Below are 25,711 nucleotides of genomic sequence, written 5' to 3'. Positions count from 1 at the left end.
TTAATGATGGTGTTGGAGTCGTGCCTGGCCGTGCAGTCATGAGTGAACAGGGAGTACTGGAGGGGCCCCTGTGTTGAGGATCAGCATGGCGGACGTGTTGTTACCTACCCTTACCACCTGAGGGCGGCCCGTCAGGAAGTCCAGGATCCAGTTGCAGAGGGAGGTGTTTAGTCCCACGGTCCTTAGCTTAGTGATGAGCTTTGAGGGCACTATGGTGTTGAACACTGAGCTGTTGTCAGTGAATGGCATTCTAACATAGGTGTTCCTTTTGTCCAGGTGTGAAAGGGCAGTGTGGAGTGCAATACAGATTGCATCATCTGTGGATCTGTTGGTGCGGTATGCAAATTGGGTTTCTGGGATAACGGCTTAGATGTGAGCCATGGCCAGCCTTTCAAAGCACTTCATGGCTACAGACGTGAGTGTTCTTGGGACTATGTTGGTCTGCTTGAAACATGTTGGTATTACAGACTCGGACAGGGAGAGTTTGAAAATGTCAGGGAAGACACTTGCCAGTTGGTCAGCGCATGCTCGGAGCACACATCCTGGTAATCCGTCTGGCCCTGCGGCCTTGGGAATGTTGACCTGTTTAAAAGTCTTACTCACAACGGCTGCGGAGAGCGTGATCACACAGTCGTTTGGGATCAGCTGGTGCTCTCATGCATGTTTTAGTGTTACTTGCCTCGAAGCGAGAATAGAAGTAATTTAGCTCATCCGGTAGGCTTGTGTCACTGGGCAGCTCTCGGCTGTGCTTCCCTTTGTGATCTGTAATAGTTTGCAAGCCCTGCCACATACGACGAGCGTCGGAGCCGGTGTAGTACGATTCGATCTTAGTCCTGTATTGAAGCTTTTCCTGTTTGATGATTCGTCGGAGGGCATAGCGGGATTTCTTATAAGCTCTACCCTTTAGCTCAGTGCGGATGTTGCCTGTAATCCATGGCTTCTGGTTGGGGTATGTACGTACAGTCCCTGTGGGGACAACGTCGTTGATGACTGATGTGGTGTACTCCTCAATGCCATCTGAAGAATCCCAGAACATATTCCAGTCTGTGCTAGAAAAACATTCCTGTAGCTTAGCATCTGCTTCATCTGACCACTTTTTTATTGACCGAGTTACTGGTCCTTCTTGCTTTAATTTTGATTGTAAGCAGGAATCAGGAGGATAGAATTATGGTCAGATTTGCCAATAGGAGGGCGAGAGAGAGCTTTGTACGCGTCTCTGTGTGTGGAGTAAATGTGGTCTAGAGTTATTTTCCCTCTGGTTGGACATTTAACATGCTGATAGAAAGTAGGTAAATCGGATTTAAGTTTCCCTGCATTAAAGTCCCCGGCCACTAGGAGCGCCGCCTCTGGATGAGCGTTTTCCTGTTTGCTTATGGCGGTATACAGCTCATTGAGTGCAGTCTTAGTGCCAGCATCGGTCTGTGGTGGGATGTAGACGTTTATGAAAAATACAGATGAAAACTCTCTTGGTAGATAGTGTGGTCTACAGCTTATCATGACATACTCTACATCAGGCGAGCAAAACCTTGAGACTTCCTTAGATATCGTGCACCAGCTCTTGTTTACAAATATACATAGACCGCCACCCTTTGTCTTACCAGAGGCTGCTGTTCTATCCTGCCGATACAGTGTATAATCCACCAGCTGTATGTTATTCATGTCGTCGTTCAGCCACGACTTGGTGAAAGATAAAGATATTACAGTTTTTAATGTTCCGTTGTTAGGATATACGTGCTTTTAGTTCGTCAAATTTAGTATCCAGCAATTGTACGTTGGCCTGTAGTATGGCAAAGGCAGATTAGCCACTCTTCGGCGGATCCTCACAAGGCACCCCAAACTCTTTCCGTGATACCTCTTCCGTCTTTTTCTCCTGCAAATGACGGGAATGAGGGCCTGTTCGGGTGTCTGGGGTAAATCCCTCTCGTCTGACTCATTAAAGAGAAATTCTTCATCCAGTTCAAGGTGAGTAATCGCTGTTCTGATGTCCAGAAGCTCTTTCCGGTCATAAGAGACGGTAGCAGCAACATTATGTACAAAGTAAGTTACAAACAATGCGAAAAAACAAAAAAATAGCACGGTTCGTTAAGAGCCCACGAAACGGCAGCCATCCTCTCTGGACCCATTTTATTAAGCTATATGTTGCTGTAACTAGCAACAAGATAGCCTGGTGTTTAGACTTTAGAGTTTGTGATCTAGCTAATGATTAGCCCAATGGGATAATTTCAGATGGGAAACCCTCAGCCTATTTATTTATAGCCACTATGCTGCATCAGGTGGACTACATCAGGTGATAATGCTTATAGCTAAATACCACACCTGCCTGATAATATGGACAAATATGTTATGAACACAGCATGAGATTGGAATATTGTTCACTGTCATTACAAAATAAACACAATCTCACTGACCCACAGCTCTTTTTGGTTGTGTTCCCCTGCTCAGACTTTGCATGCATCAAGCAATGGTTGCATGCAATGTCATCGACTGTCTCTTCAACTGATAGATTGCTATAACATAATATTTGGTTAGCTGATACTTAAAATACCTATCCAGGTGTTGTAAAAAGTCAAATTGCACTATAGTAAACAGCAACACAGAGACACATCTGAAGCAATTCTTTCAATGAAAAGAAAGAGAGAGAAGAGTGGATGGGGGACCGTTGAGCGATGCGAGCATGGGCGAGGGAACTGAACAGGGCGGGACTAAAATTGGGGAAAGCTGAACTTTATGCAAATCCTCTGCAATATTGCTACACGAGCAGGGTATGTGAGCAGAGTTGAGTGGTCGGAAATCCCAATCATCGATCATGGAGCGGTGCTTTCACACTGCTCCTGCACTGCTCCTGTGCTCCACATTCAACGCTCTGCTAAAAAAACGCTCCTTGCTCACAGGAAAAAAACGGACTATTCAAATTCGGTCCGGTCATTAAAATCACCATTTAACCTACAACCATCTATTTTGGGGACTACGTGGACCTACCATTTGGTTTTTAAGTACTGAAATCAAACCATATGATTTGAATGAAAAGTATTTTAATAAACAACATGAAAAGTTTACTGTAAGAAGAGCTCATCATTTCCAATAGGCCAATAGGCTATATGTAATATTAAACAGCACATAAACACTCTAAATAGGTCAGGAGCCAGACAGGTAGCCTAAGAAGGAACGAAAATGGATTATTTAGGCAATATTATTAGCCTATTATTTTTATTATTTCAAGGCAATAGCCTACAAAGAAATATATTGTGAAGGATTTGCAAGTCTGTCAGGAACAGTAAGTGCTCAGCATTACATCTTAAGGATCGGACCCTTTTTTTAAATTTTCGCCTAAAATGACATACCCAAAACTAACTGCCTGTAGCTCAGGACCTAAAGCAAGGATAAGTATATTATTGATACCATTTGAAAGGAAACACTTTGAAGTTTGTGGAAACATGAAATTAATGTAGGAGAATATAACACATTAAATCTGGTAAAAGATAATACAAAGAAAACATTTTTTTTTGTTCCATCATCTTTGAAATGCACAATTTAGATTTTGGCCACTAGATGGCAGCAGTGTATGTGCAAAGTTTTAGACTGATCCAATGAACCATTGCATTTCTGTAAAAAATGTATCAAGTCTCCCCAAATGTGCCTAATTGGTCAATATATACATTTTCAAGTACAAGTGCACTATCCTCAAACAATAGCGTTGTATGTTTTCACTAATCACTACTGTAGATTGGAGAGTGCAGTTAGATTAAGAATTTAAGCTTTCTGTCCATATAAGACATCTATGTCTTGGGAAATGTTCTTGTTACTTACAACGTCATGCTAATCACATTAGCACATGTTAGCTCAACCGTCCCGAGGGTGGGACACTGATCCTGTAGAGATCCTTACAACATTTTGTTGTATTAAATCATTATAGCCTATACATTGCGCATATAGGCTGTGACTTACTTAGAATTAAATACAAATGCAACTAAAAATGCCTTATTAGGCTCAGTCTACAGTGTCTTTGAATTCACTTTTAGAAACACGAGTTTGGCCAGAGTCTGTGGCTTCAGGCTTATGCGAAGGTGCCTGGAGAGAATGCCAGCAGCGGAGAATAGACCCTCTCCGTGCTTGCAGAGCAACTGAGGATGCTATACACCCTTCGGGACACTCCTGTCAGGCTGGACGGGATGCCGAGTTGTTTTAAAACATTTCTGAAGGTAGGCCTAAAGGTTTTTAGGCCAAATAACCCTATCAAACCGGAAAGCTCCTTGAAAGAGGTAATATGTCAGGCCTATTGGGCCCAAAAAATGTATAGCCTATTGCATAGATAATAGAACGAAAATGAATGACACTTTTAAGAGAATAGATTTTTGGTTTAAAAATACTTTTCTACAATGACATACTTAGCTAGCAACCCACCTCCTAACATTCTGTTTGTGCACTTACAGTATAGTACAACATTATGATTTTGGGATAAGTGTATTTTCAGATTCCACAATGATTCTTTAATTGTGGACACTATATCACCGCACTCCCTCTTTTGCGCTTGGTCCTCCTTAATTTTGATTTTAATTTTGATTTTGACCTTGATTTTGCACCTGTGTGTTTTATCAGATTCTTTATAAAAAATATTTTGCGATCTCCATGACAGTAGCTACAGCAAGGGGCTACAGCAGCACACAAGTTGCATACAAATGCATACTGGGCAGGGCATGCCCTGAGCTCATGAAGTGAAGTGAGCGCTACTGGAGTGGTACTCCACTCCAGCTCCGTTCCGCTCACATACTCTGAATGCAAGTGATCAATCGAAGTTCACCTTAACTTCCAACCCCTACTGGATTGGCTGACAATGGCTGTTAATGCATAGCACTACCTAGTTTGCTTTCTACCTTGTTAGCACCCAAATGAAGGCGAGGCTAGCGCGTTTATGCGAGTGCCGCTTGTATAGTGTAAATGGACGGTGATGCCCAATTTCCACATTACACGATAATGTGGATAGCCGCAGAAGCTTCATACTCATGTGGGTGCTAGCAAGCAGGCTAGGTATCAACAGCCATTACAGTAGAGGGTGGAAGCTATAGTGACCTTCGATTGGTCAACAGTGCCACAATGTCTTGGAGTATTACCAAAACATTCAGCTGTCCCCAACTTTGGTCCTACCCTGTTCACGCTCCCTCACACATGCTCACATCGCCCAACTGTCCCTCCGCCCACTTCACTGACTTCCCTCAATTGAAAATGAATGGCCTCCGTTGTTTAATCACCCCAACATGTTATGTGGAAATGCACTGTAACATCTGGCATGCGAACGCGCCCTTTGAAAGATAGCTTGCGGTTGTGCTTTGATTGACAGTTCAACGCTTCACAAAATACTTTTTAAGAACAAAAGATAGTCAACTTCAACGATTTCGTCATTCAGTCACTTAATAATCCCAATTTTGATGAACGTTTTTAGAATACACATTTTAGGAGTCATTTTAGAAGTGTTGTATGCCACCCATTTGCGTTTATTTAGTTGTACTGCTGTTAAACAATTTCACATACGAAGTCAAGCTGAAGATGGAAAAACCTGCACAGTTCAACGTTCTGTGATGCAGTCTTTGATATTACGTCTTTCCCCTCTCCACTCCTCCCCTTTCAGGAAAAAAATCTTTGTATCCGGAAATTAATAAACTCGTGATGTCAGGAGGTAGCTAAGCATCCAGATGACTAGCTTGTTAGCTAGCTAACTACTTTTACGCATAAGATTTAAACTGTTTTGAAATGTCGACAGTTAGCTACATAGTTAGAGAGGTTTACATCGACGGAAGTGGGATTACTAAAGCTCACGACAACCGGTTGATTTAACCGCTAACGGGTTCCAGCTAGCAACATCGGCAGTCTGAGTTGAGATTTGTGCTAGCGTTAGCGCCGCATCGAATACCTTCTCTTCTCTGTAGACATGATGCAACGAATGTTGGAACAAGTGACAACTTTCGTGGACTTTACTAGAGGTACAGATTTAAACGAGTATCTAAAACAGACGTATTCGAATAACAGAAGTTGCAAAAACAATCTATCAGATGTGCGTGTGAGCCCAGATGGACGCCACATTCACGTCATTCTCCGCAAACCCAAGGTTGGTCTCATGACTTTTGACAAATATCAGAGACCGCAGCAGATCCAGAGCCAAAAGCACCTAGATCTGGGGCTGACTCGGGCTGTGCCCATTGTGGATATTGTATATTTCGACGACAAAAACAGAGACGGCGGTGTTGCGCTGTTAGCTGTCATATTCGAGAATGGAAAAGCAGAGTTTTGGAAATTTCTGGAACTCAAAGGGGGATGGCATCCCCTGCACACAGCGGACCTTTGCAACAGCCCTCGGGCTAAAGTCATCTCTGTCTCGGCCAGTCAGAACTACATCTTCTGGTGTGAGGAGAGGCCACCGTCGGAGAGCTCATCACCTATCAATGAGACCCACAACTTCAGGTACTGCATCTGCAAACGAACCTATGAGGTGGAGGAAATGGCTGTCAGTTTAGGGGGCATGAAAATTGCTCTGCACAACAACCCCCGCTACAACGTCATCAGCTCAGGTGAGAATGTTTACCTACTACCTGATTTGAAAGACAAATCCACCATGTCCCTCTCCAAATTTTTTCTCATGTGGTCCCCCCAGTATGACACATTCAGAGTGAGCAGCACCTGTAAAGGTAATCTCCTCCGAAAAGACTCACCTTCTACTAAAGAATCTGACTTTAGAAGGTTGATAACAGACTGCACGGGATACCTATCAGCCCTTAGCCCCCCTGATATCTATGGCTACTCCCCTACTGGCAGTGGAGGCCTGTTACTGCTGCTCAGCACAGGTTGGGTCAGTCTACTACAGAAGGATGGGGTGTTACGACAGATCTACAAACTAGCTGACAACTGCCTGGCCAGCAGCAGTGCCCATAACAGCCTGAACATGTACCAGGACACCCTGGCTCTGACCATCGGACGGACCCTCTACCTGATTGACACTACGTGTGGTGTGGAGCTGGAGAAAATAGCCCTGAAGAGAGAGGGGCTACTCTACGTCAACAGGACTGAGAGGCAGGCACCACACCTGCTGTTAGAGACCGGCCTATTTGTAGTGATGCTCCGGGAGGGCGACCCCCGGGGCCACGACTCCGACCCAAAGCAGAAGACCCCGTCCCTGGGTACAGGGGAGAGCATCAGCCCTGCGGCTCTACTGGTAGAGGCTGTGTTCGAGGAGGCCTGTAAGTATTACCAACAGAGAAGTCTCAGCAGCACTCGGCTCACTGTGGAGAAGTTAAAGAGAGGAGGGATGTTCCAGGCTCCTATCACTCTGGCAAACATCGTCGGAGACTACCTCCAGAGCGGGGGGGAGAGGGGAGTGGAGTTACCCCAGGGAGAAGGCAGGAGAGGACAGGAGAAGCTGCTCGGATCCCTGGAGGCTGAACTGAAGGGGCTGGTCTCCCTAGAGGAGGTGAAGGGGGGATTGGTGAAGGAGAGGGAGGTGGAGGATGTTTGTGAGAGTCTAGTGCAGCAGGAGGTGGGGAGACTCCTCTTGTCATCAGAGCTCGACCGAGACTCTCTACTCTACCTCAATTCCATCTTCAGCCTGTTCCCCGGTCAGGCTTGGAGGGCCACACAGAGTGCTCTGCAGCTACGCTGCAACGGAGAGAGCTTTCTCTCCTCTAAAGTGCCCCCGGAGGTCTGGAAGACTGTCCTCAGCCCTGTACAGGCCCCCACTGTCACTGTAAACCTGCCCTACACCAATGGCAACAGCCAGTCTAAACACAAGTCACCCAAACCTTGCCCCAGCACTGGCTCTAGTTTTAAACTTAACCCCAGCCTTAGCTCCAACTCCAGCCCCCTTGCCGCTAACTCGGCCCTGCCTGTCTTCGAGCTCCTGTGCCACTCCGTCTTCTGCTTCCAGCCCAGCTGGCTGCCCAGGTTCCTGGAGCTAGCCCAGCAGCAGCAGACCTCTTCAGGCTTGGGGATGGGTCTAGGCCTTGGTGGCTCCACCTGGAGCTACTCTGGAGGTAGGGGATTTGCGGAGAACGGAGAGAGCCTACCCCTGTATAAACGCGCCCTTTCAGCTCTGCCTCTACCTGGCCCCGGATCAGACCTGAAACAATACCCAGATTATGAACAAAACCAGGACTTGGAGGTGGATCTCCTTTTGGTGAGTGGTAGGCCAAACGCGGTCCTCCAGGCTCTGAGGATCTTGATGGGGAGACGGCAGTGGGAGAGGGTAACCCAAGTGGCCCAGAGGTTCTGCAGGCAGAGTCCCTTACTGAACAAAGAGATCTTTACTACCTTACTGTGTGAGGTGGCCCAGCATCGAGACCTGGATCCATACCTAGACCTCCTCTGGGCTCTGTGTCCTGAAGATCTCACGGTCACGGCCATACTTAACATTGTGCTGAAAAATATACCCTCATCATCTTCCTTATCTACATCCTTCTCCCCCTCCTCAAATATCCCTCCCTCCTCTCCCTTTGCTGACCCCCAGTCCAGCCAGTTGACCTTTGGGTTGTTGAAGCCGTTGCTCAGTAAGGTTCTACAGAGAGAGACCAGGCCCAACCAGCGATATGCTGACATCCTCCAGTCGCCCTCGTTCCCCCCTCCCACGCCCCCTCGTCGGGCTAAAGGACTGCCTAGGTCCACCACCGAGCCTAGCATAGGCTTAGATCAGCAGCATAATGATGTCATCGGGAACATGGCGGCCATCTTGGATCAACACGACCCATCTAAACACAGGACTGTCCCCGGGGGCATGGTGACCTCCACTCCGAACCCCGACTGAGACGCGCGCACACACACACACTGGACTCACCCCATAACCCTCGTCTGACACTCCCACAACCTGTCAATCCTGCCATACTCAAAACACACACACAGTCTATTTCTGCTCTTTGGCTGCGGCGATATCTTCATGTTACTCTACTTGATGTGCAGTGTTGGCTACGAAAACATTTTAACAGAATAAAAATAACAAAAAAAGCTATTGATACCATTATTGAGATTTCAGTTGATTGGTATAGGTAGTAGTGGGTTGTTAGATTGAGATTGGTCTAATCTGCTATTGAACAGCATATCTTAAGTGCTTCCTCTACACTGGAGCAGGACTGTGCCTGAACAACAAAATCAGTCAACAAAACAAAATCTCCTCCTTTTGGCAGGCTTCATTTGAGGCTCTTTTCTGTTGTCAGTCATAAGCAGATGAGTAATCATAGCTGACTGTTTGTTTACTTTCCGAACAAAATATTGCCTTAAAGTTATTCCAGGTTATTAAATGACTACTAAATCTTACCATTGTACATACCTCTCTTTGATTTTCATTTTGTATTTTAAAATGTGTATATATGTGGTGTTATTTAAGTGTTATTGTGTGATCAGGAATGCACACAGAGTAGAACGCTAGCTAAGAGTTGCCTTGCATTCGATAAACTCAGCCTTAATGGAAAGAACATTAATAGACTAATATACAGTATGTATTGATATTATGAACAGATGATTAAGTGTGCATGTCTCAGAGCTACCATTCTTGTATGTAATATGGTAGAAATCCATTAACTGTCCTCTTTTTTTTTTATTATCATCAACTTGCTCAATATTCATTCATTGTTGTGGGTCTTGTTCAGCAGGCACAAAACAGAAAATGTTTTCCAACAGAAAATGTTTAAAAAGCTACAATGAACATTCTCATTGGTGATGTTCAGGTAGTGCCTCTTGTGCTTCAAAATGTTATTTTGTAATTCGTGCCTACTGTACACAACCTGGATCTTTTTTGCTTTCGCCAACTCTGTGTGTCATAATATCCCAGGTGGTTTACTGTACTTTAAACCTACTAAGAATCGAAAGCCCTTTGTCAGCCCATAGTGATACAGTTATCGGACCCTGACCCATAAACCTCTGTGTTGAATGTTTATTTGTTTAGAATATTTTGAACCCTTGGCTCTAGGGGGTAAAGGTTTCGTCTCTGGGACGTGACTTCTGGGCTTAGTGTATGTTCCTCATAAAGTCAGTCAACCGTCATGCTCAAACATGAACTATTTTACTGAATGTGTCTGTTTTGAAAATAACATTGATGTAATGACACCTTTTCCAGCAGCAGTGGAAATGTTCTATAGTGAAACACGTTATTTAAGAGATATAAAGCTGCTTTTGGAGGAAAATGTTCAGTAAAAAAGTGTACATTTTCTTTTCAGGGGTAGATGAATATTTATATCTTTCTACTTCTTTAAACCCTTGTTGCATTCTCTTTTTCTCTTTTCATTCTCTCCTCAACCCTCTCTTCAGTATCTCCCCTGTCTACTCCAGTCTCTCTTTCTCCAGTTCCACCCAGTACATTCCTACCAAACTGCCCTGTAGAGGAGAGGTGACTCACCGTCTTCGAGTTCCTGTAATTTAATTTGGGGTAACGCTATTATGTCCTTAGTAGGGGTGGGGTAGGCCCAAACCAAAGCACATCGCACACACACACACTAGGCACTCTGCACCAGGTCACGTCTCCCTGCATGGGCCAAGTGACTGTAATGTCGTTATGGATGTTAGACCCTCTGTTTCTCCTAACATTTTCTCTCTCTGTCTATCCACTGTTGGGATTCTCGCTTTCTCCTGTTAACATTCCCCATCTCCATTTCACCTCTGCTCTCTTTCTCCTCTCTGTTTTCTGCTCCATGATTTACACATACAGAGGAGTTCATTCTCTACATTCTGTATGTGTAGCTTCCTCATTGTCAGTATTACAGAACCTCCTATTGTTTACTTGTCATGTCTGAGTAACATTTTAAAGTCTGGAGATCAAACCTTGTAAATGAAGCGCTTATGGATAAAGATTGTTTTAAAGTGCCTACATTTTAATTTTATAGAAAGTGTTCTTTAGCATTTAGATTTTGAATCAAACTGATTCTTTAAATGTTTTGCACAGTGCAGTAGCCTGAGTCCCAGATATGTTTGTGCTGTCTTGCCAGTGACATACGAGTTGGAATGACAGTACAGACAAATCTTGGACTCAGGCTAACAGAGCTGTGGAACCACCTCTAAAGAATATGAAATTATTCATTTCTGTAGTCCTATCCAGATATATTCTGTGAAGTTGGTGCAGCCTAACCTGGTTAAAACCGACTGAACACTGCGCTCACAAAATACGGCCTGCTAAGGCACACAGTCAGTGACACTCCAGAATGCTACTGGAATGACAGTTCCTTCAGGGAGCTGCTGCTCCTCATTCACAACCTAGTGTCACATATCTGCTCTAATGCAGCCACCACCACCTTTATAGATACAGCCGTCAGAAGCATGGGATATTGTGTGTATGAGTGACATGGGGTAATTTGTTTTGCCTGATCATGTGACTCGGCCAGTTAAAACTGGTCGCCTGCTCTCAGAGAGCCAAAGATGACTTACTCTGCCGGAATTCTCCACCCATTTCCTTGAAGGGAATCAAGGAAATCCCCCACATATATCAAACAGAGCATGGGATCGGTGTAACACCAGCCCTATGCTTTTAAATCTGCGGAGGAGGGCACTCCAGTGAAAAGGGTTGCTAATTGGGATGCCTGAGATGCTGTGACTTGTAATGACATTCTGTTAGTATGTCAGGTGCACAGCTACAGTCCTGGAGGGCCACAATGGCAGTTTAATTACTTTTAATCACAGACTGTATACTCTTCTCTGTCCAATCAATAAGTGCAACTAAAACCAGTAGGATTGCAGCCATCGACTTGAGTTTGATACCCCTGCAGTATGTGGGAATGGATGGATGTATAAAGCCTTAGCAGAACAAGAAAATCACATTAAACACCATTGCCTAGCATACTTCTATTCAATCCAGACAGGTGAATGTGCTCAGAAAAGGAAGTCTTTGTTTATTTGCCTTTGCTCCACTTTGACAGGTGGAGTTCCCCTTTTTTATTGCCTGTTATCAAATTGTGTCTTTTCCGGTCAGCTGTGATGACTATTCCACCTGCCGTACTTTAGCCTTCTGCAGTGTTTCACTTTCAGCCACACAGATATCAAATGTTTGGATGCAAAATGAGTGTTATTAAACCCAAGTTAAAACTTCCACATGGTCTCTGGTGGTGTTTGTTATTTTGGAATATTGTGTTGTATTTTCCCAGTCTATTTCTAATTTAGCTAACAGGTCGTTGTCCTGCCAAGGCAACCGTGTAGTATTGCTAACATCAGAAACAGTCAGGTACCCAGACTAACTTGAGTGTAAATGGGTGTGTTCCAGATAGCCATATTATGTGCAAGACTGTACAGTTTACAAGATCATTACATCATAGTGATGTGGTAAAGAGATGATATTCTATGCGGGCCTGAGCAGAATGTGCCCAATATGTATGTCACTGAGAAATGCCCTTGTTTTTTTTACCTGTGTTTCTGTTCTGTGAATAGTTTCTCATCCTCACCAAAAGGCATGGCTCCCACACGTTGTTCTGGTTTGTTAGGCCCTTGACATTGCCAACTTACTCTTAGATACAAAAACATTGGGATTGTTACCTTTTGTTTAAACTAGCCTGGTCCCATATGTAGGTCATAGGAGTTAGCCAGGTCTGTTTGTGCTATCTTGCTATGTTTAAACCCATTATAGTCAAAGAAACAGAGGAAACACTACATTTACTAGTTACATTCAGGACACATGATGACCCACTGCTCAATATGGCCATAGCCATGACCAAGGGCTCAATTCAATCAGATCTGCTTTAGCCAATTTAGTGGATAGTGTCTGAGGTGGAGCTGTCAAATCCACAAGTGGTTCCCAGCATTATACCTAAAAAACGGACATTGCCATAGCATTAAGATAAATCCCATGCAGCCTTGTTTAAAATTTAACACTGGAATGGGTTCACACAGGCAAAACATCCGCTATGCGCATGTCTGCATTCGCCGGGTTAACGCTTGATCTGATTGGATCTAGGCCTAAATCTCTATTAGAGCTGTACACAGCTTAGTGTGTGGACCAGTCGAAGGATGAATGTGCGTGTATGCGGTGGGAATACTGTGTGTGTGTGTGAAAATGTCCTTCCTTACCCTGTCTACTAAACAATGCCACTCCTTATTGTTATGGCTATGGAACTGTGTGTGTGTGTGTGCGTCTCTTTTGCTTCACAGCAGACAGGCAGGTTCCTCGGGTGTGCGAGAAGGATATCATCATGCAGGTGGAATTATCATTAACCATGGAGTGGGGGGGAAGAAGAGGTGGAAAAGGGTGGTGGAGGGCCCCGCTTATTGTCTTACGCTAGATTTTCATCTGCACTGTTGATCAAGTGACACCACCTGGCTGAAGACAATGGGGACTCACTATCTCTGTCTCAGATAATCCTGCTGCAGAGGGAGAGAGTGGGAATGAGGATGATCCCAGAGGCTAGAAAACTTCATATCGGTCATTGAGGTCAAATTCAACCTGATACCCACACTTCGCTCCCCTACTTCCCCCATCGTGATGCTGAGAGGTTGTGTTCACTGAATCAGGTGGATCTGTGCTGTAAACCTAAACGCATTGATTGATTTGTACCATTTTTAGACTGCATCCTGTAAACAGCAATCAATCACATGCAGAACACGTTTCTATTGGCCACTGCTGCTAGTGCTATCCTATCAGAAACATATTATACCACAAGGTACTATATCAGTAATATATTTGAGAAAGAATTAGCTAACACAAACCGTAGTCCATCTGCAGAAAATCTTTAATCACAGTAGTTTGCACAATGCATGTCAGAAATGTTTTTCCTATAGCAACAGACCTACTAAAGTGCTTCCTAACATATCCTACTCATTGTCTGGTACAAAATTGTATCATTGCAGAATCAAATATTTCAATCAATATCATTCATTAAAAGAAAAAATATATATCAAAAATGTCAAAAACAATGACATTGTAGACAAACACAATGACATGATTATAGACGTTATGTTGAAGCCGGCAACTTGTACCTACCCTATTTGATATATCAAATATATCATATCATTATTCAGGTGGTACATGTAGGGTTAGACCCATTCATGTCCCTCTGTCAGGGTGGAGTGGCAGAGCCCTGGTTCTATTCCCTGAGAGCAGTAACATCCCTTGCCAGTCCTCTCTTTCACCCAGCTCAGTAGGGTTTGACTTGGGCTTGGGGGAGGATGTTCATGGCTATGTGGTTTCTATGGGGAGAGAGATGAGACAAGACAAAAAGAGAGATTGTATATTGTTCCCATACCAGCTTTATTACAACAACGTTTCAGTCAGAGTCATAGTGTCCTGGGCCCGTGTTCACAAAAAGTCAGAGAAGGAGTGCTGACATGTGATCTAAAAGGCAAAACGGATCCTAACGAATAATAAGATAATAAGATGATTATGGGCGGGCGGGGGACCTGATGCTAGATCTGCACTCGAAATCTGAGATGCTTTTGTGTATATACAGTACCAGTCAAAAGTTTGGACACACCTACTCATTCAAGGGTTTTACTTTATTTTTCATATTTTTTTACATTGTAGAATAATAGTGAAGACATCAAACTATGAAATGACACATATGGAATCATGCGGTAAGCAAAAAAGTGTTAAACAAATCAAAATATATTTTAAATTTGATATTCTTCAAAGTAGCCACCTTTTGCCTTTACGGCAGCTTTGCACACTCTTGGCATTCTCTCAACCAGCTTCATGAAGGTAGTCACCTGGAATGCCTTTCAATTAACAGGAGTGCCTTGTTAAAAGTTATTTTGTGGAATTTCTTTCCTTAATGCATTTGAGCCAATCAGTTGTGTTGTGACACGGTAGGGGTGGTATACAGAAGATAGCCCTATTTGGTAAAAGACCAAGTCCATATTATGGCAAGAACAGCTAAAATAAGCAAAAGAGAAATGACAGTCCATCATTACTTTAAGACATGAAGGTCAGTCAATCCGGAATATTTCAAGAACTTTGAAAGTTTCTTCAGTGTAGTCGCAAAAACCATCATGCACTATGATGAAACTGGCTCTCATGAGGACCGCCACAGGTCATGAGGACCGCCTCTGCTGCAGAGGATAAGTTCATTAGAGTTACCAGCCTGAGAAATTGCAGTTGAAATAAATGCTTCAGAGTTCAAGTAACAGACACATCTCAACATCAACTGTTCAGAGAAGACTGCGTGAATCAGGCCATCATGGACAAATTACTGCAAAGAAACCACTACTAAAGGTCACCAATAAGAAGAAGAGCCTTGTTTGGGCCAGGAAACACGAGCAATGGACATTAGACCAGTGGAAATCTGTCCTTTGGTGTGATGAGTCCAAATTTTAGATTTTTAGTTCCAACTGCCGTGTCTTTGTGAGAGACAGAGTAGCTGAACGGATGATCTCCACATGTGTAGTTCCCACCATGAAGCATGGAGGAGGTGGTGTGGGGGTGCTTTGCTGGTGACACTGTTAGTGATTTATTTAGAATTCAAAGCACACTTAACCAGCATGGCTACCACAGCATTCTGCAGCGATACGCCATCCCATCTGGTTTGCGCTTAGTGGGACTATCATTTGTTTTTCAACAGGACAATGACTCAACACAACTCTAGGCTGTGTAAGGGCTATTTGACCAAGAAAGAGAGTGATGGAGTGCTGCATCAGATGACCTGGCCGCCACAATCACCCGACCTCAACCCAGTTGAGATGGTTTGGGAAAAGTTTGACTGCAGAATGAAGGAAAAGCAGCCAACAAGTGCACAGCATATGTGGGAAGCATTCCAGGTGAAGCTGGTTGAGAGAATGCCAAGAGTGTGCAAAGTTGTTATCAAGGCAAAGGTAGGCTACTTTGAAGAATCTCAAATATAAAATATATTTTGATTTGTTTAACACTTTTTTGGTTACTACATGATTCCATATGTGTTATTTCATAGTTTTGATGTCTTCACTATTATTCTACAATGTAGAAAATAGTCAATACAAAGAAAAATCCTAGAGTAGGTGTGTCCAATCTTTTGACTGGTACTGTACAGTGGGGGAAAAAAGTATTTGATCCCCTGCTGATTTTGTACGTTTGCCCACTTACAAAGAAATGATCAGTCTATAATTTTAATAGTAGGTTTATTTGAACAGTGAGAGACAGAATAACAACAAAAATATCCAGAAAAACGCATGTCAAAAATGTTAGAAATTGATTTGCATTTTAATGAGGGAAATAAGTATTTGACCCCCCTCAATCAGAAAGATTTCTGGCTCCCAGGTGTCTTTTATACAGGTAACGAGCTGAGATTAGGAGCACACTCTTAAAGGGAGTGCTCCTAACCGCAGCTTGTTACCTGTAAAAAAGACACCTGTCCACAGAAGCAATCAGTCAATCAGATTCCAAACTCTCCACCATGGCCAAGACCAAAGAGCTCTCCAAGGATGTCAGGGACAAGATTGTAGACCTACACAAGGCTGGAATGGGCTACAAGACCTTCACCAAGCAGCTTGATGAGAAGGTGACAACATTTGGTGCTATTATTCGCAAATGGAAGAAACACAAAAGAAATGTCAATATCCCTCGGCCTGGGGCTCCATGCAAGATCTCACCTCGTGGAGTTGCAATGATCATGAGAACGGTGAGGAATCAGCCCAGAACTACATGGGAGGATCTTGCCAATGATCTCAAGGCAGCTGGGAACATAGTCACCAAGAAAACAATTGGTAACACGCAGCGCCCGCAAGGTCCCCCTGCTCAAGAATACATATACATGCCCGTCTGAAGTTTCCCAATGAACATCTGAATGACTCAGAGGACAACTGGTGAAACTGTTGTGGTCAGATGAGACCAAAATGGAGCTCTTTGACATCAACTCGCCGTGTTTGGAGGAGGAGGAATGCTGCCTATGACCCCAAGAACACCATCTCCACCGTCAAACATGGAGGTAGAAACATTATGCTTTGGGGGTGTTTTTCTGCTAAGGGGACAGGACAACTTCACCGCATCAAAGGGACGATGGACGGGCCATGTACCGTCAAATCTTGGGTGAGAACCTCCTTCCCTCAGCCAAGACATTGAAAATGGGTCGTGGATGGGTATTCCAGCATGACAATGACCCAAAACACACGGCCAAGGCAACAAAGGAGTGGCTCAAGAAGAAGCACATTAAGGTCCTGGAGTGGCCTAGCCAGTCTCCAGACCTTAATCCATTTACATTTACATCATTTAGCAGACGCTCTTATCCGGGGGGGGGGGGGGGGTTAGAAGGATTACTATATCCTATCCCAGGTATTCCTTAAAGAGGTGGGGTTTCAGGTGTCTACGGAAGGTGGTGATTGACTCCGCTGTCCTGGCATCGTGAGGGAGCTTGTTTCACCATTGGGGTGCCTGGGCAGCGAACAGTTTTGACTGGGCTGAGCGGGAACTGTGCTTCCGCAGATGTAGGTGGGCCAGCAGGCCAGAGGTGGATGAACGCAGTGCCCTTGTTTGGGTGTAGGGCCTGATCAGAGCCTGAAGGTACGGAGGTGCCGTTCCCCTCACAGCTCCGTAGGCAAGCACCATGGTCTTGTAGCAGATGCGAGCTTCAACTGGAAGCCAGTGGAGTGTGCGGAGGAGCGGGGTGACGTGAGAGAACTTGGGAAGGTTGAACACCAGACGGGCTGCGGCGTTCTGGATGAGTTGTAGGGGTTTATCCCATAGAAAATCTGTGGAGGGAGCTGAAGGTTCGAGTTGCCAAACGTCAGCCTCGAAACCTTAATGACTTGGAGAAGATCTGCAAAGAGGAGTGGGACAAAACCCTCCTGAGATGTGTGCAAACCTGGTGGCCAACTACAAGAAACATCTGACCTCTGTGATTGCCAACAAGGGTTTTGCCACCAAGTACTAAGTCATGTTTTGCAGAGGGGTCAAATACTTATTTCCCTCATTAAAATGCTAACCATTGTATAACATTTTTGACATGCGTTCTTCTGAATTGTTTTGCTGTTATTCTGTCTCTCACTGTTCAAATAAACCTACTATTAAAATTATAGACTGAGAATTTCTTTGTAAGTGGGCAAACGTACAAAATAAGCAGGGGATCAAATACTTTTTTCCCCCACTGTATATACGGGCCCTGGTCTTATTTCTGAATGAGTATTTCCCGCCCAGTACATAAATACAATCATCTGATGTATGTGTGTAAATATGTGTAAATATGTTTGCTACTCACTCGTAGACATCGCTGTGCTTCATCCTCCTGTAGAACTTGGCCAGTTTGATGGAGAAGATGATGCTGGGGACCAGGAAGATCATACACCAGCCCAGACTGAACCAGAACGCATTCTGGACACAAACACAGATGTAGGTTAATGAACAATATTAGATTAACGCAGTGTATCATTTTCTGTGCGTGGGTGCGTGCATGAAATCATTTTCTCACCAGAGACTCCACCATATTTGAGCAGACTACAACCTCAGCTGAGTCCACAGCTTCTGCCACTGGGCCACAGCGACCAATCTGTTGAGTGATCTACATACCCACACACACACAATCAAATTTCGTCAAATGTATTTTATAAAGCCCTTTTTACATCAACCACAACCACACATTCTTACACATAAGGCTGAGGCTAAACTACACACACACACACACACACACACACACACACATAGGAACCTAAAATTAAACCACACACACACACAAGATACAGCAATGCAGTGATACAGTAGTAGTAGAATGCTAAGTGAACCCACCGTGAGGTTAGCCCAGTCAGCATACTTCGTGAAGTACCCCATCTGACAGTCTAGGAACCCCCTACTCGCCTGAGAAAAAGAAAGAAAAACAAGTGTAAATTTCATACATTCTCTATTGACTCAGAAGTCATGAGAATCAGTGGAGCTTTGCAGCAGAAAATCAGGTGGAACTCCCTTTAACTATGTGAAGTGGGCTGTGTGACTGTGGGCTAAGATGTGAGTAATGGCTGTGGTGCTACCATCTCTCCTTCTTTACTGTACAGAACACCTGAGGTCATGAACCAGATGAAATGGTTTATCTTTCTAGGAAAGAAACCCAAATGGCATATGATGTCATTTTCTGGTTGTAAAGGATTATTTTCGTGAGTAGATATGCCTGTGTTTGAGCATGCGTTTTAACGTGCATGTGTGTGGTTACTCACGGCCTTGACTATCTGTGTAGTGTTGGTGTTGAGGAAGTCTTGAGCTGTTCCCACTTTATTTAACACATCTCCTACTGTGCCCTAAAGAAGAAAGAGGTAGGGAGGGAGAAAGAAAGAGGGATGAGCATGCATTGCAAAGCTACATATTTTCATTGTTTAATGAAAGAACCCTTGCAGCTCATGCTTTCTGAACATTCTGCAGTATTACTTACATTGATCTCTGATGCTACAACACTGAGGGCATATATGTTGGAGTTCAACTGAGTCTGAAACACAAAAGTCAGACAGGTAATATATCTATTTACAATATATAGGACTCTGCTCTGGATAATGACCTCTTAAGGATTTATAAAATAGTCATAGATAATCCAGACATTCAGATAGCTGTATATTTAGTACAACCACACATATGTGACATTTGCTGAAGTTGTCCAGAGCAGAAACAGATAGCACCAGGCCAGTCAGACGTACCAGTTGTGGGATGATGGTAGTGACAATACCTGACTGGATCCCTCTCAGGTCTTCAGCCTCCTGTGTCAGCCGTTTTTGAATACCTGTATTATTCTGTTGAGAGACATGCATCACATTAGTGTCTTTATACAAACATCTATATGACTAGTGCACACACTGATGTTCACATCGTATCATTGATGGAAGAGCCTGAGAGTGCTCAGAGGGAGGGAATATGTTTGTAACAATGTTCCATGTTTTATTACTCACTTGAACAGTAGCAAGTTGGTCTAACATGCCTGCTATTTCTGTCAGATTAATGCTGGAAATAATTTTGATCTGAAACAGGTATAGAAATAGTTAAAATACTTTGTAACCATACTTGACGTGACGCTGCATGTTGTCCTAATATACACTCCAATTGAACACGTTACAAACTATTAGAGACCAAAGGTCACACATAAATGCACAAGCACATCTACGTGTACACACACACACACTTTGTACCTGCTGTGTGACAGAGCTTATGTCAGCATCATGGACCATGTCAGAGAAGCTGTGTAGCTGTTTGCGTATCTCAGGTGTGAGCAGGGTGATGGTAGGCAGTTTGATCTCATTACTGTCAAACTGTTGCTGGATCTCTTCTTTGTACTGGGAGGCGAGAGGTGGACACGTAATTAAAAGGAGTAGTGGAAACATTATGCTAGTATAGCAGATGGTTTGAAATGTGGACTTTACACCACTTTGGAAGTAGAAACATAAGACAAGATTTTGGAATTAACCACCCATATAAAGTGATTCCTAGTAATCATCAGTAGACAGTGTATGGTGATTGAAAAAGTAAAAACCACATGTGATAAGAGTAGAAACCGTAGCTTGACAGTCTTACTTTGGACACGTTGAGTAGATCATTGAGGTCTATGAGCTCATACAGGTGGAAGGTTGTCCATAGAGGCCTGTTCTGTTCACATTCACTACAAACACACGCACAACAATACATCCTTAGTAGTGATGTGGAGGTTGACTAATAACCCGCAGTCCCAGCAGTTATATCCGTAGTGTGGCGGGTTTAGGGTCATGAAATATTGTGTGGATGAAGGGCTGGTGGGTGGCGGTTAGGTTAAATGAAGAGAAAATAATACCTTAAATATCCATAAATGTATCATTCATCTTGTGCAATTTATATCTATAGGCTACATTGACGTTTTTCTTTCAATATTTTAGGCTATCTGGCATTAGTGCATAATGCCTAAGCTTTAGGACCTAACTGTACGTGCGCCAAATAGCCAACACGCCAACCGCCAAATGCTTTTGGAAACGGGGAGAAAAAGTTAATGTTCAAGTCGATCACGGAGGCAAAAAAGGAAAATGCTGGAGTTTAATTCAATAAGAGAAAAGCTGCGAATCGCAAAATGGAGAGTTGAAACTAAAGAGAAGGGAGTGCCAGATAACTAATGTTTGGGAAGTGGTAAAAGAGAATGACAGCAGATAGATAGATGTGTGATGATTGTGAGGCGCTATACAAATTCGACAGTCACAAGACGGGGACTTTAAATAGGCCGATGGCACATCAAGGGAAGTGTAGCCTACTGTTCAGATGGGTTAAATGGAAACTGAATTCTGGACACCAACTGTAGGTCTATAACGTCTCATATAGCCTTAATATGAACTCCTGCAGAATGAAGCATTTCTTGCAGTAAAATTATACACCAAATGTAGGCAGAATTTTGACTCAGGAACAGGAGTGGGTAAATATGATTTATTTCTTTCAGCATCCTGAGAGAATGCGAATGTGCAGTTAGATACCTACCATCTGTAGAGGTGCCATCTTTATCAACCACATAAAATATGCATCCAAGCCCGAAATGAAATCTTATCAGAAACGTATTGGGTCATTTTCACAGCCAGTCAAACGTATGTCTTTTGGAAATTTTGCACAGAAAAACATTCTAGTTTTTTGTTGTTGAGCTATTGCATTTTCTACCCGGTCCCTAAATGTCTTTGCTCTGCGAAAGAAGCAGAGATGTCAACTATATTGAAGCATTCATTCTATCGATTTATTACATTATTCTGGTGAGCAAGTGTTTATTTAGTCTTCTTGGGCAACATATAATGACAGAAGTAAAGCTGCATTTATCTAATTATACACAACAGTGGAAGCTGCTGAGGGGAGGACAGCTAATAATAATTGCCGGAATGGAGTGAATGTGTTTGATACCATTCCAATGATTCCATTCCAGCCATTATTATGAACCGTCCTCCCCTCAGCAGCCTCCACTGATGGACAAGTTGAGATAACAAATAGCCTACCAAAATTATAAGCAGAAACATATTTAAAACAATCCTGAACCCTGCAAAAAAACAAATGTCTGCCGTCTCTAACTGTAGCCTACAGCGCATTTTCTATATTATTGGATTAGGGTGCGGGCCTCAGATTTTCACTTCACATATTGTCAGGCGGTTGCGAATGGGTTATTAGCCCGAGTGGCGCAGCGGTCTAAAACACTGCACCTCAGTGCTTGAGGTGTCACAACCGGACGTGATTGGGAGTCCCACAGGGCGACGCACTATTGGCCCAGCGTCGTCTAGGTTTGGCCAGTGTAGGCCGTCATTGTAAATAAGAATTTGTTCTTAACTTGCCTAGTTAAATAAAGGTGAAAAAAATAAAGAATAATTGCGGGCGGGTGCCGGTGAACAAACAGCTGACCCGCGCACCATTAATCCTTACATTGCATAATAGTAATAGAACAAAGTTACATTTAGCAGGCACTCTTATCCAGAGTGACTTATAACAATCCTTTAGAAAACCAGAAAGAAGATCTTTAATGTACATAACCCTTTATAATGTTGCTACATACTTGTATACTTCAATGAGAGGCAGGTTGCTCTTCAGGCCCAGTATCTCTCTTAAATTGAATCCAGGTATCAGGCCCGGAGTGTCAACAAACTGTGGAGGGGGGAGACACAATCAATCAATCAGTGAGTCAATGAATTAATTGTGCATGTATGAGAGTGTGTTCTTACCTGTAGTAGCTGTCCACTGCGCCAGGGCTGGCAGACCAGTGTGTAGACATTCCCTCCCAGTAAAAACAGTATTAACACCACCAGCATGAAGAGCCAGGAGAACAGGAAACTTAGCCCTGCACCCCTACACACACAGACAAATAAGTTGAGATAATTATTTTACCAAATGTCCTTTATGCCCATCCTCATACCCACACACACAGACAGACACCTGTGACAGTACTTACGCCATTAGGAAGGTTCCTGCGCAGTTGGCGGTGCCGGATCGTTCTGTCGGGTCGTCTTGAGGGCTCAGTCCCACCAGACCCAAAAACAGACCCAGAAGGTTACACACTACGACCAGGAGAACTACACAGCTCAGGATAATACCCACACCCCACCTAGAGAGACAAAAACACAGAGGGATAATTACCTTATCTGTTCAGCCCTGTCAGTGTGTGCGCGTGCCTATGTGTGTGTGTGTACTCATTACCTGATCATCTCTACCCACTCTGCCTGTGGTGAGTACATGTCGATGTATCTCTGAGCCTCTCCCAGTGTGTCTGAGATTTTGCTGAGGGCAGAGACAGGGATGTATCCCTTCACCAAAGAGATCTGTCTCTTGATGACTTCAAGCTGCTGCTTCACATCTGAAGGAGAAGGAGAGGGATGAATGTATCTCTAGACACTGATCCAAGGTCAGTTTTAAAGGTATTTAGGTTAAAGCATAAGATACGGCTAGTAGATATCAGACTCTTGTTAGTGTCACTGTGAATAATAATGACCTATAACAGCTAGTAGTTTAACTGAACTAGTCCTAATCTTATAACAGTTAGTAGTGGCCTTGAAGGTAAATACTCACTCTGTACCATGTCCCTGGTGTCGTTGGTCACTCTCTGGGGAATACTGGCAAATAAGTATTCTCCCTGAAATACACATGGTCAGAAACATCCTCTGTAACTACCGCAGAAATGAAGCATAGAAGTCAATGGATGAAAAAAGTGGATCTCAATTCCTTTCTCACAAACAGGACCATGCTGTGGAATGTCAGTTACACTTCACTAATCCATTTCAACTGCTCTCTCTCTCTCTCAATGGGGGAGGGGGGGGGGGTATTTAGTGTGCCTATTTAGTTCAGACAGAATTACCTCTTTCACTTTTGAGTTGAGATTAGCCTTGGTGACGTCATCAACAGCCGACTGCAGCTCATTCAGACTGGGGATCTATGGAACATACACAAACACTTTAGGTTACAAACAGTTCATGACTTCTCTGCAGTAAGTGTCGTTCTTATTCTTTGGCAGCAGGGGGCAGCAAAACCAGAACTATCCACTCAGATGACATTCATATTTTTACTTTGGCATGTATTGCCTTCCTTACGCTTGTTATAAAAGTAGAACAGTGATAGGGGCGAATGAAATACTGCTTTGTTTTCCACAATCATATCAGAGTAACATACACCATGGTATCTTATCCATGGTCCTTTAACTGTTTGTTCTCCGTCCTACTGGTTTGTTCTCGATAAGGAACTTATCTTGTGTTCCTCATACTGTGTGCGTATATATATATATATTATGAACTGTAATTTTCCTGAAACCCAAGCCTCTATTTGTGGTAGCTTGTTTGAGAAAGGGGGGAGAGGAGTGGAGCGGGTTAACCCACAGACTCAGCATGCGTCAGCAACAGTAGAGTGGGAGGAGGAGAAACACCCTGAAACCTGATGTCACATAACTAATTTGCCTGTGTCATATCCACCCCATTAACTTCTGCTGCGAGACCAGCACACATCGTCCACAACCACACGACCACACACACTGTACCATGAACACACGAGAAAGACAGGTGTTTCAGCTCGATTGTGTTTAGCAAAAGGCCTGAATCGTTCCTTATCAAAAACAAACCAGTAAGATGAAAATACACACCAGTGTGTACAGGGGATAACTGGGTTAATCAGAGCTACCATGGAATTTGCATTCAATGGTGGCAAGATGAGAAGGAGGGAAGAAAAAAGAGAGGAGAGGCGACGCAACACGATTGCACTCACAGTGATAGTGGTGTCAAATGTTAGTCTCTCTAGCTCTGACTGATAGGCAGAACACCCATTACAGTCAGGGTATCTGAGTGTGCTGTTGATGCTGTCTCTGACAGAGGAAACATTAGCCTGGACTACAGTCACATCAGACTGGAGCTGGGTTAGAGTAGAGTTCAACCCCACCAGCAGGACACTGGTACGGTTCACCACTAGGATACAGATGCAACATACACACAGATTAAAATGTCAAAATATTTTTTTTACTTTTGAACGCTCTTTATTGAACCATTCATGAAACTATTCCAGAAGAGGAATACACACACACACACACAAACAAACATCACACGTGCACACAAAGACACACACACACAATTTACCATATCAGAAGAGGAATACACACAACCACACAAACAAAAACACACACAGGATGGAGTTGTACCTTTGGCTATATCACTGACAGACTTCAGGGCAGGGTTCAGGGGGCCCTCTAGACTTCTCTGGATCTCTCTGCCCAGCAGAGGACCTATGTCTAGAGGAGAGACAAGAGAGAGAAGGTAGAGATGTATGTAATTGTTGACCAGTGTTTCTCAAATGGTGGATCGAAGTCTCTTCTGGGTCAAAACAATGATCAACATAATTGTTTCAGTGCGTTTCTACTTTGCAGAACTTTTGCACGCATTATGTGAATATCTAGAACTGGGATCATCAACTAGATTCAGCTGTGGGACCATTTTTTCTTGAGCGGATGGTCAGGGGGCCAGAACATAACTACAAATCATTTGTAGACTGCAAATTGACCGCAAGAAGCCCAAACATATAATATTTGACTAAACATAATAATTTCAAATCTTGCCTGCATGTGTACAGTCGTGGGCAAAAGTTTTGAGAATGACACAAATATACATTTTCACAAAGTCTGCTGCCTCAGTTTGTATGATGGCAATTTGCACATACTCCAGAATGTTATGAAGAGTGATCAGATGAATTGCAATTAATTGCAAAGTCCCTCTTTGCCATGCAAATGAACTGAATCCCCAAAAAACATTTCCACTGCATTTCAGCCCTGCCACAAAAGGACCAGCTGACATCATGTCAGTGATTATTTCATTAACACAGGTGTGAGTGTTGACGAGGACAAGGCTGGAGATCACTCTGTCATGCTGATTGAGTTCGAAT

General features: G+C 43.6%; 2 protein-coding genes across 4 annotated transcripts in view; one reads left to right on the top strand and one right to left on the bottom strand.

The window, feature by feature from the left end:
• The first annotated feature begins 5,645 nt into the window (after positions 1 to 5,645).
• On the top strand, positions 5,646 to 12,048 carry hps6 (HPS6 biogenesis of lysosomal organelles complex 2 subunit 3). The gene has a single exon (XM_014199021.2). The coding sequence runs from the start codon at positions 5,924 to 5,926 to the stop codon at positions 8,780 to 8,782; it is 2,859 nt and encodes a 952-aa protein (XP_014054496.1). The 5' UTR covers positions 5,646 to 5,923; the 3' UTR covers positions 8,783 to 12,048.
• A 1,610-nt stretch (positions 12,049 to 13,658) lies between these two features.
• Positions 13,659 to 25,711, bottom strand: part of LOC106604404 (prominin-1-A) — a 34,734-nt gene continuing 22,681 nt past the window's right edge. For all 3 annotated transcript variants that reach the window (XM_014199004.3, XM_014198994.3, XM_014199010.3), the window contains 18 exons: positions 24,975 to 25,064; positions 24,548 to 24,744; positions 23,652 to 23,726; positions 23,366 to 23,429; positions 22,997 to 23,153; positions 22,752 to 22,904; positions 22,525 to 22,648; positions 22,359 to 22,447; positions 20,390 to 20,474; positions 20,008 to 20,151; positions 19,771 to 19,839; positions 19,522 to 19,614; positions 19,263 to 19,316; positions 19,051 to 19,131; positions 18,629 to 18,697; positions 18,315 to 18,404; positions 18,105 to 18,217; positions 13,659 to 14,133 (listed from right to left, as the gene is read on the bottom strand). In XM_014199004.3, the coding sequence (XP_014054479.1) occupies positions 14,082 to 14,133; positions 18,105 to 18,217; positions 18,315 to 18,404; positions 18,629 to 18,697; positions 19,051 to 19,131; positions 19,263 to 19,316; positions 19,522 to 19,614; positions 19,771 to 19,839; positions 20,008 to 20,151; positions 20,390 to 20,474; positions 22,359 to 22,447; positions 22,525 to 22,648; positions 22,752 to 22,904; positions 22,997 to 23,153; positions 23,366 to 23,429; positions 23,652 to 23,726; positions 24,548 to 24,744; positions 24,975 to 25,064 (1,799 nt within the window). In that variant the 3' untranslated portion in view covers positions 13,659 to 14,081. The remainder of the gene's footprint in view (positions 14,134 to 18,104; positions 18,218 to 18,314; positions 18,405 to 18,628; positions 18,698 to 19,050; positions 19,132 to 19,262; positions 19,317 to 19,521; positions 19,615 to 19,770; positions 19,840 to 20,007; positions 20,152 to 20,389; positions 20,475 to 22,358; positions 22,448 to 22,524; positions 22,649 to 22,751; positions 22,905 to 22,996; positions 23,154 to 23,365; positions 23,430 to 23,651; positions 23,727 to 24,547; positions 24,745 to 24,974; positions 25,065 to 25,711) is intronic.

This window comes from Salmo salar, chromosome 01 (genome assembly GCF_965601325.2).
Source record: "Salmo salar chromosome 01, fSalSal1, whole genome shotgun sequence".
Classification (NCBI taxonomy): domain Eukaryota; kingdom Metazoa; phylum Chordata; class Actinopteri; order Salmoniformes; family Salmonidae; genus Salmo; species Salmo salar.
Note: the sequence above shows the minus strand (reverse complement) of the source record. Positions and strands in the feature narration are given on the sequence as shown.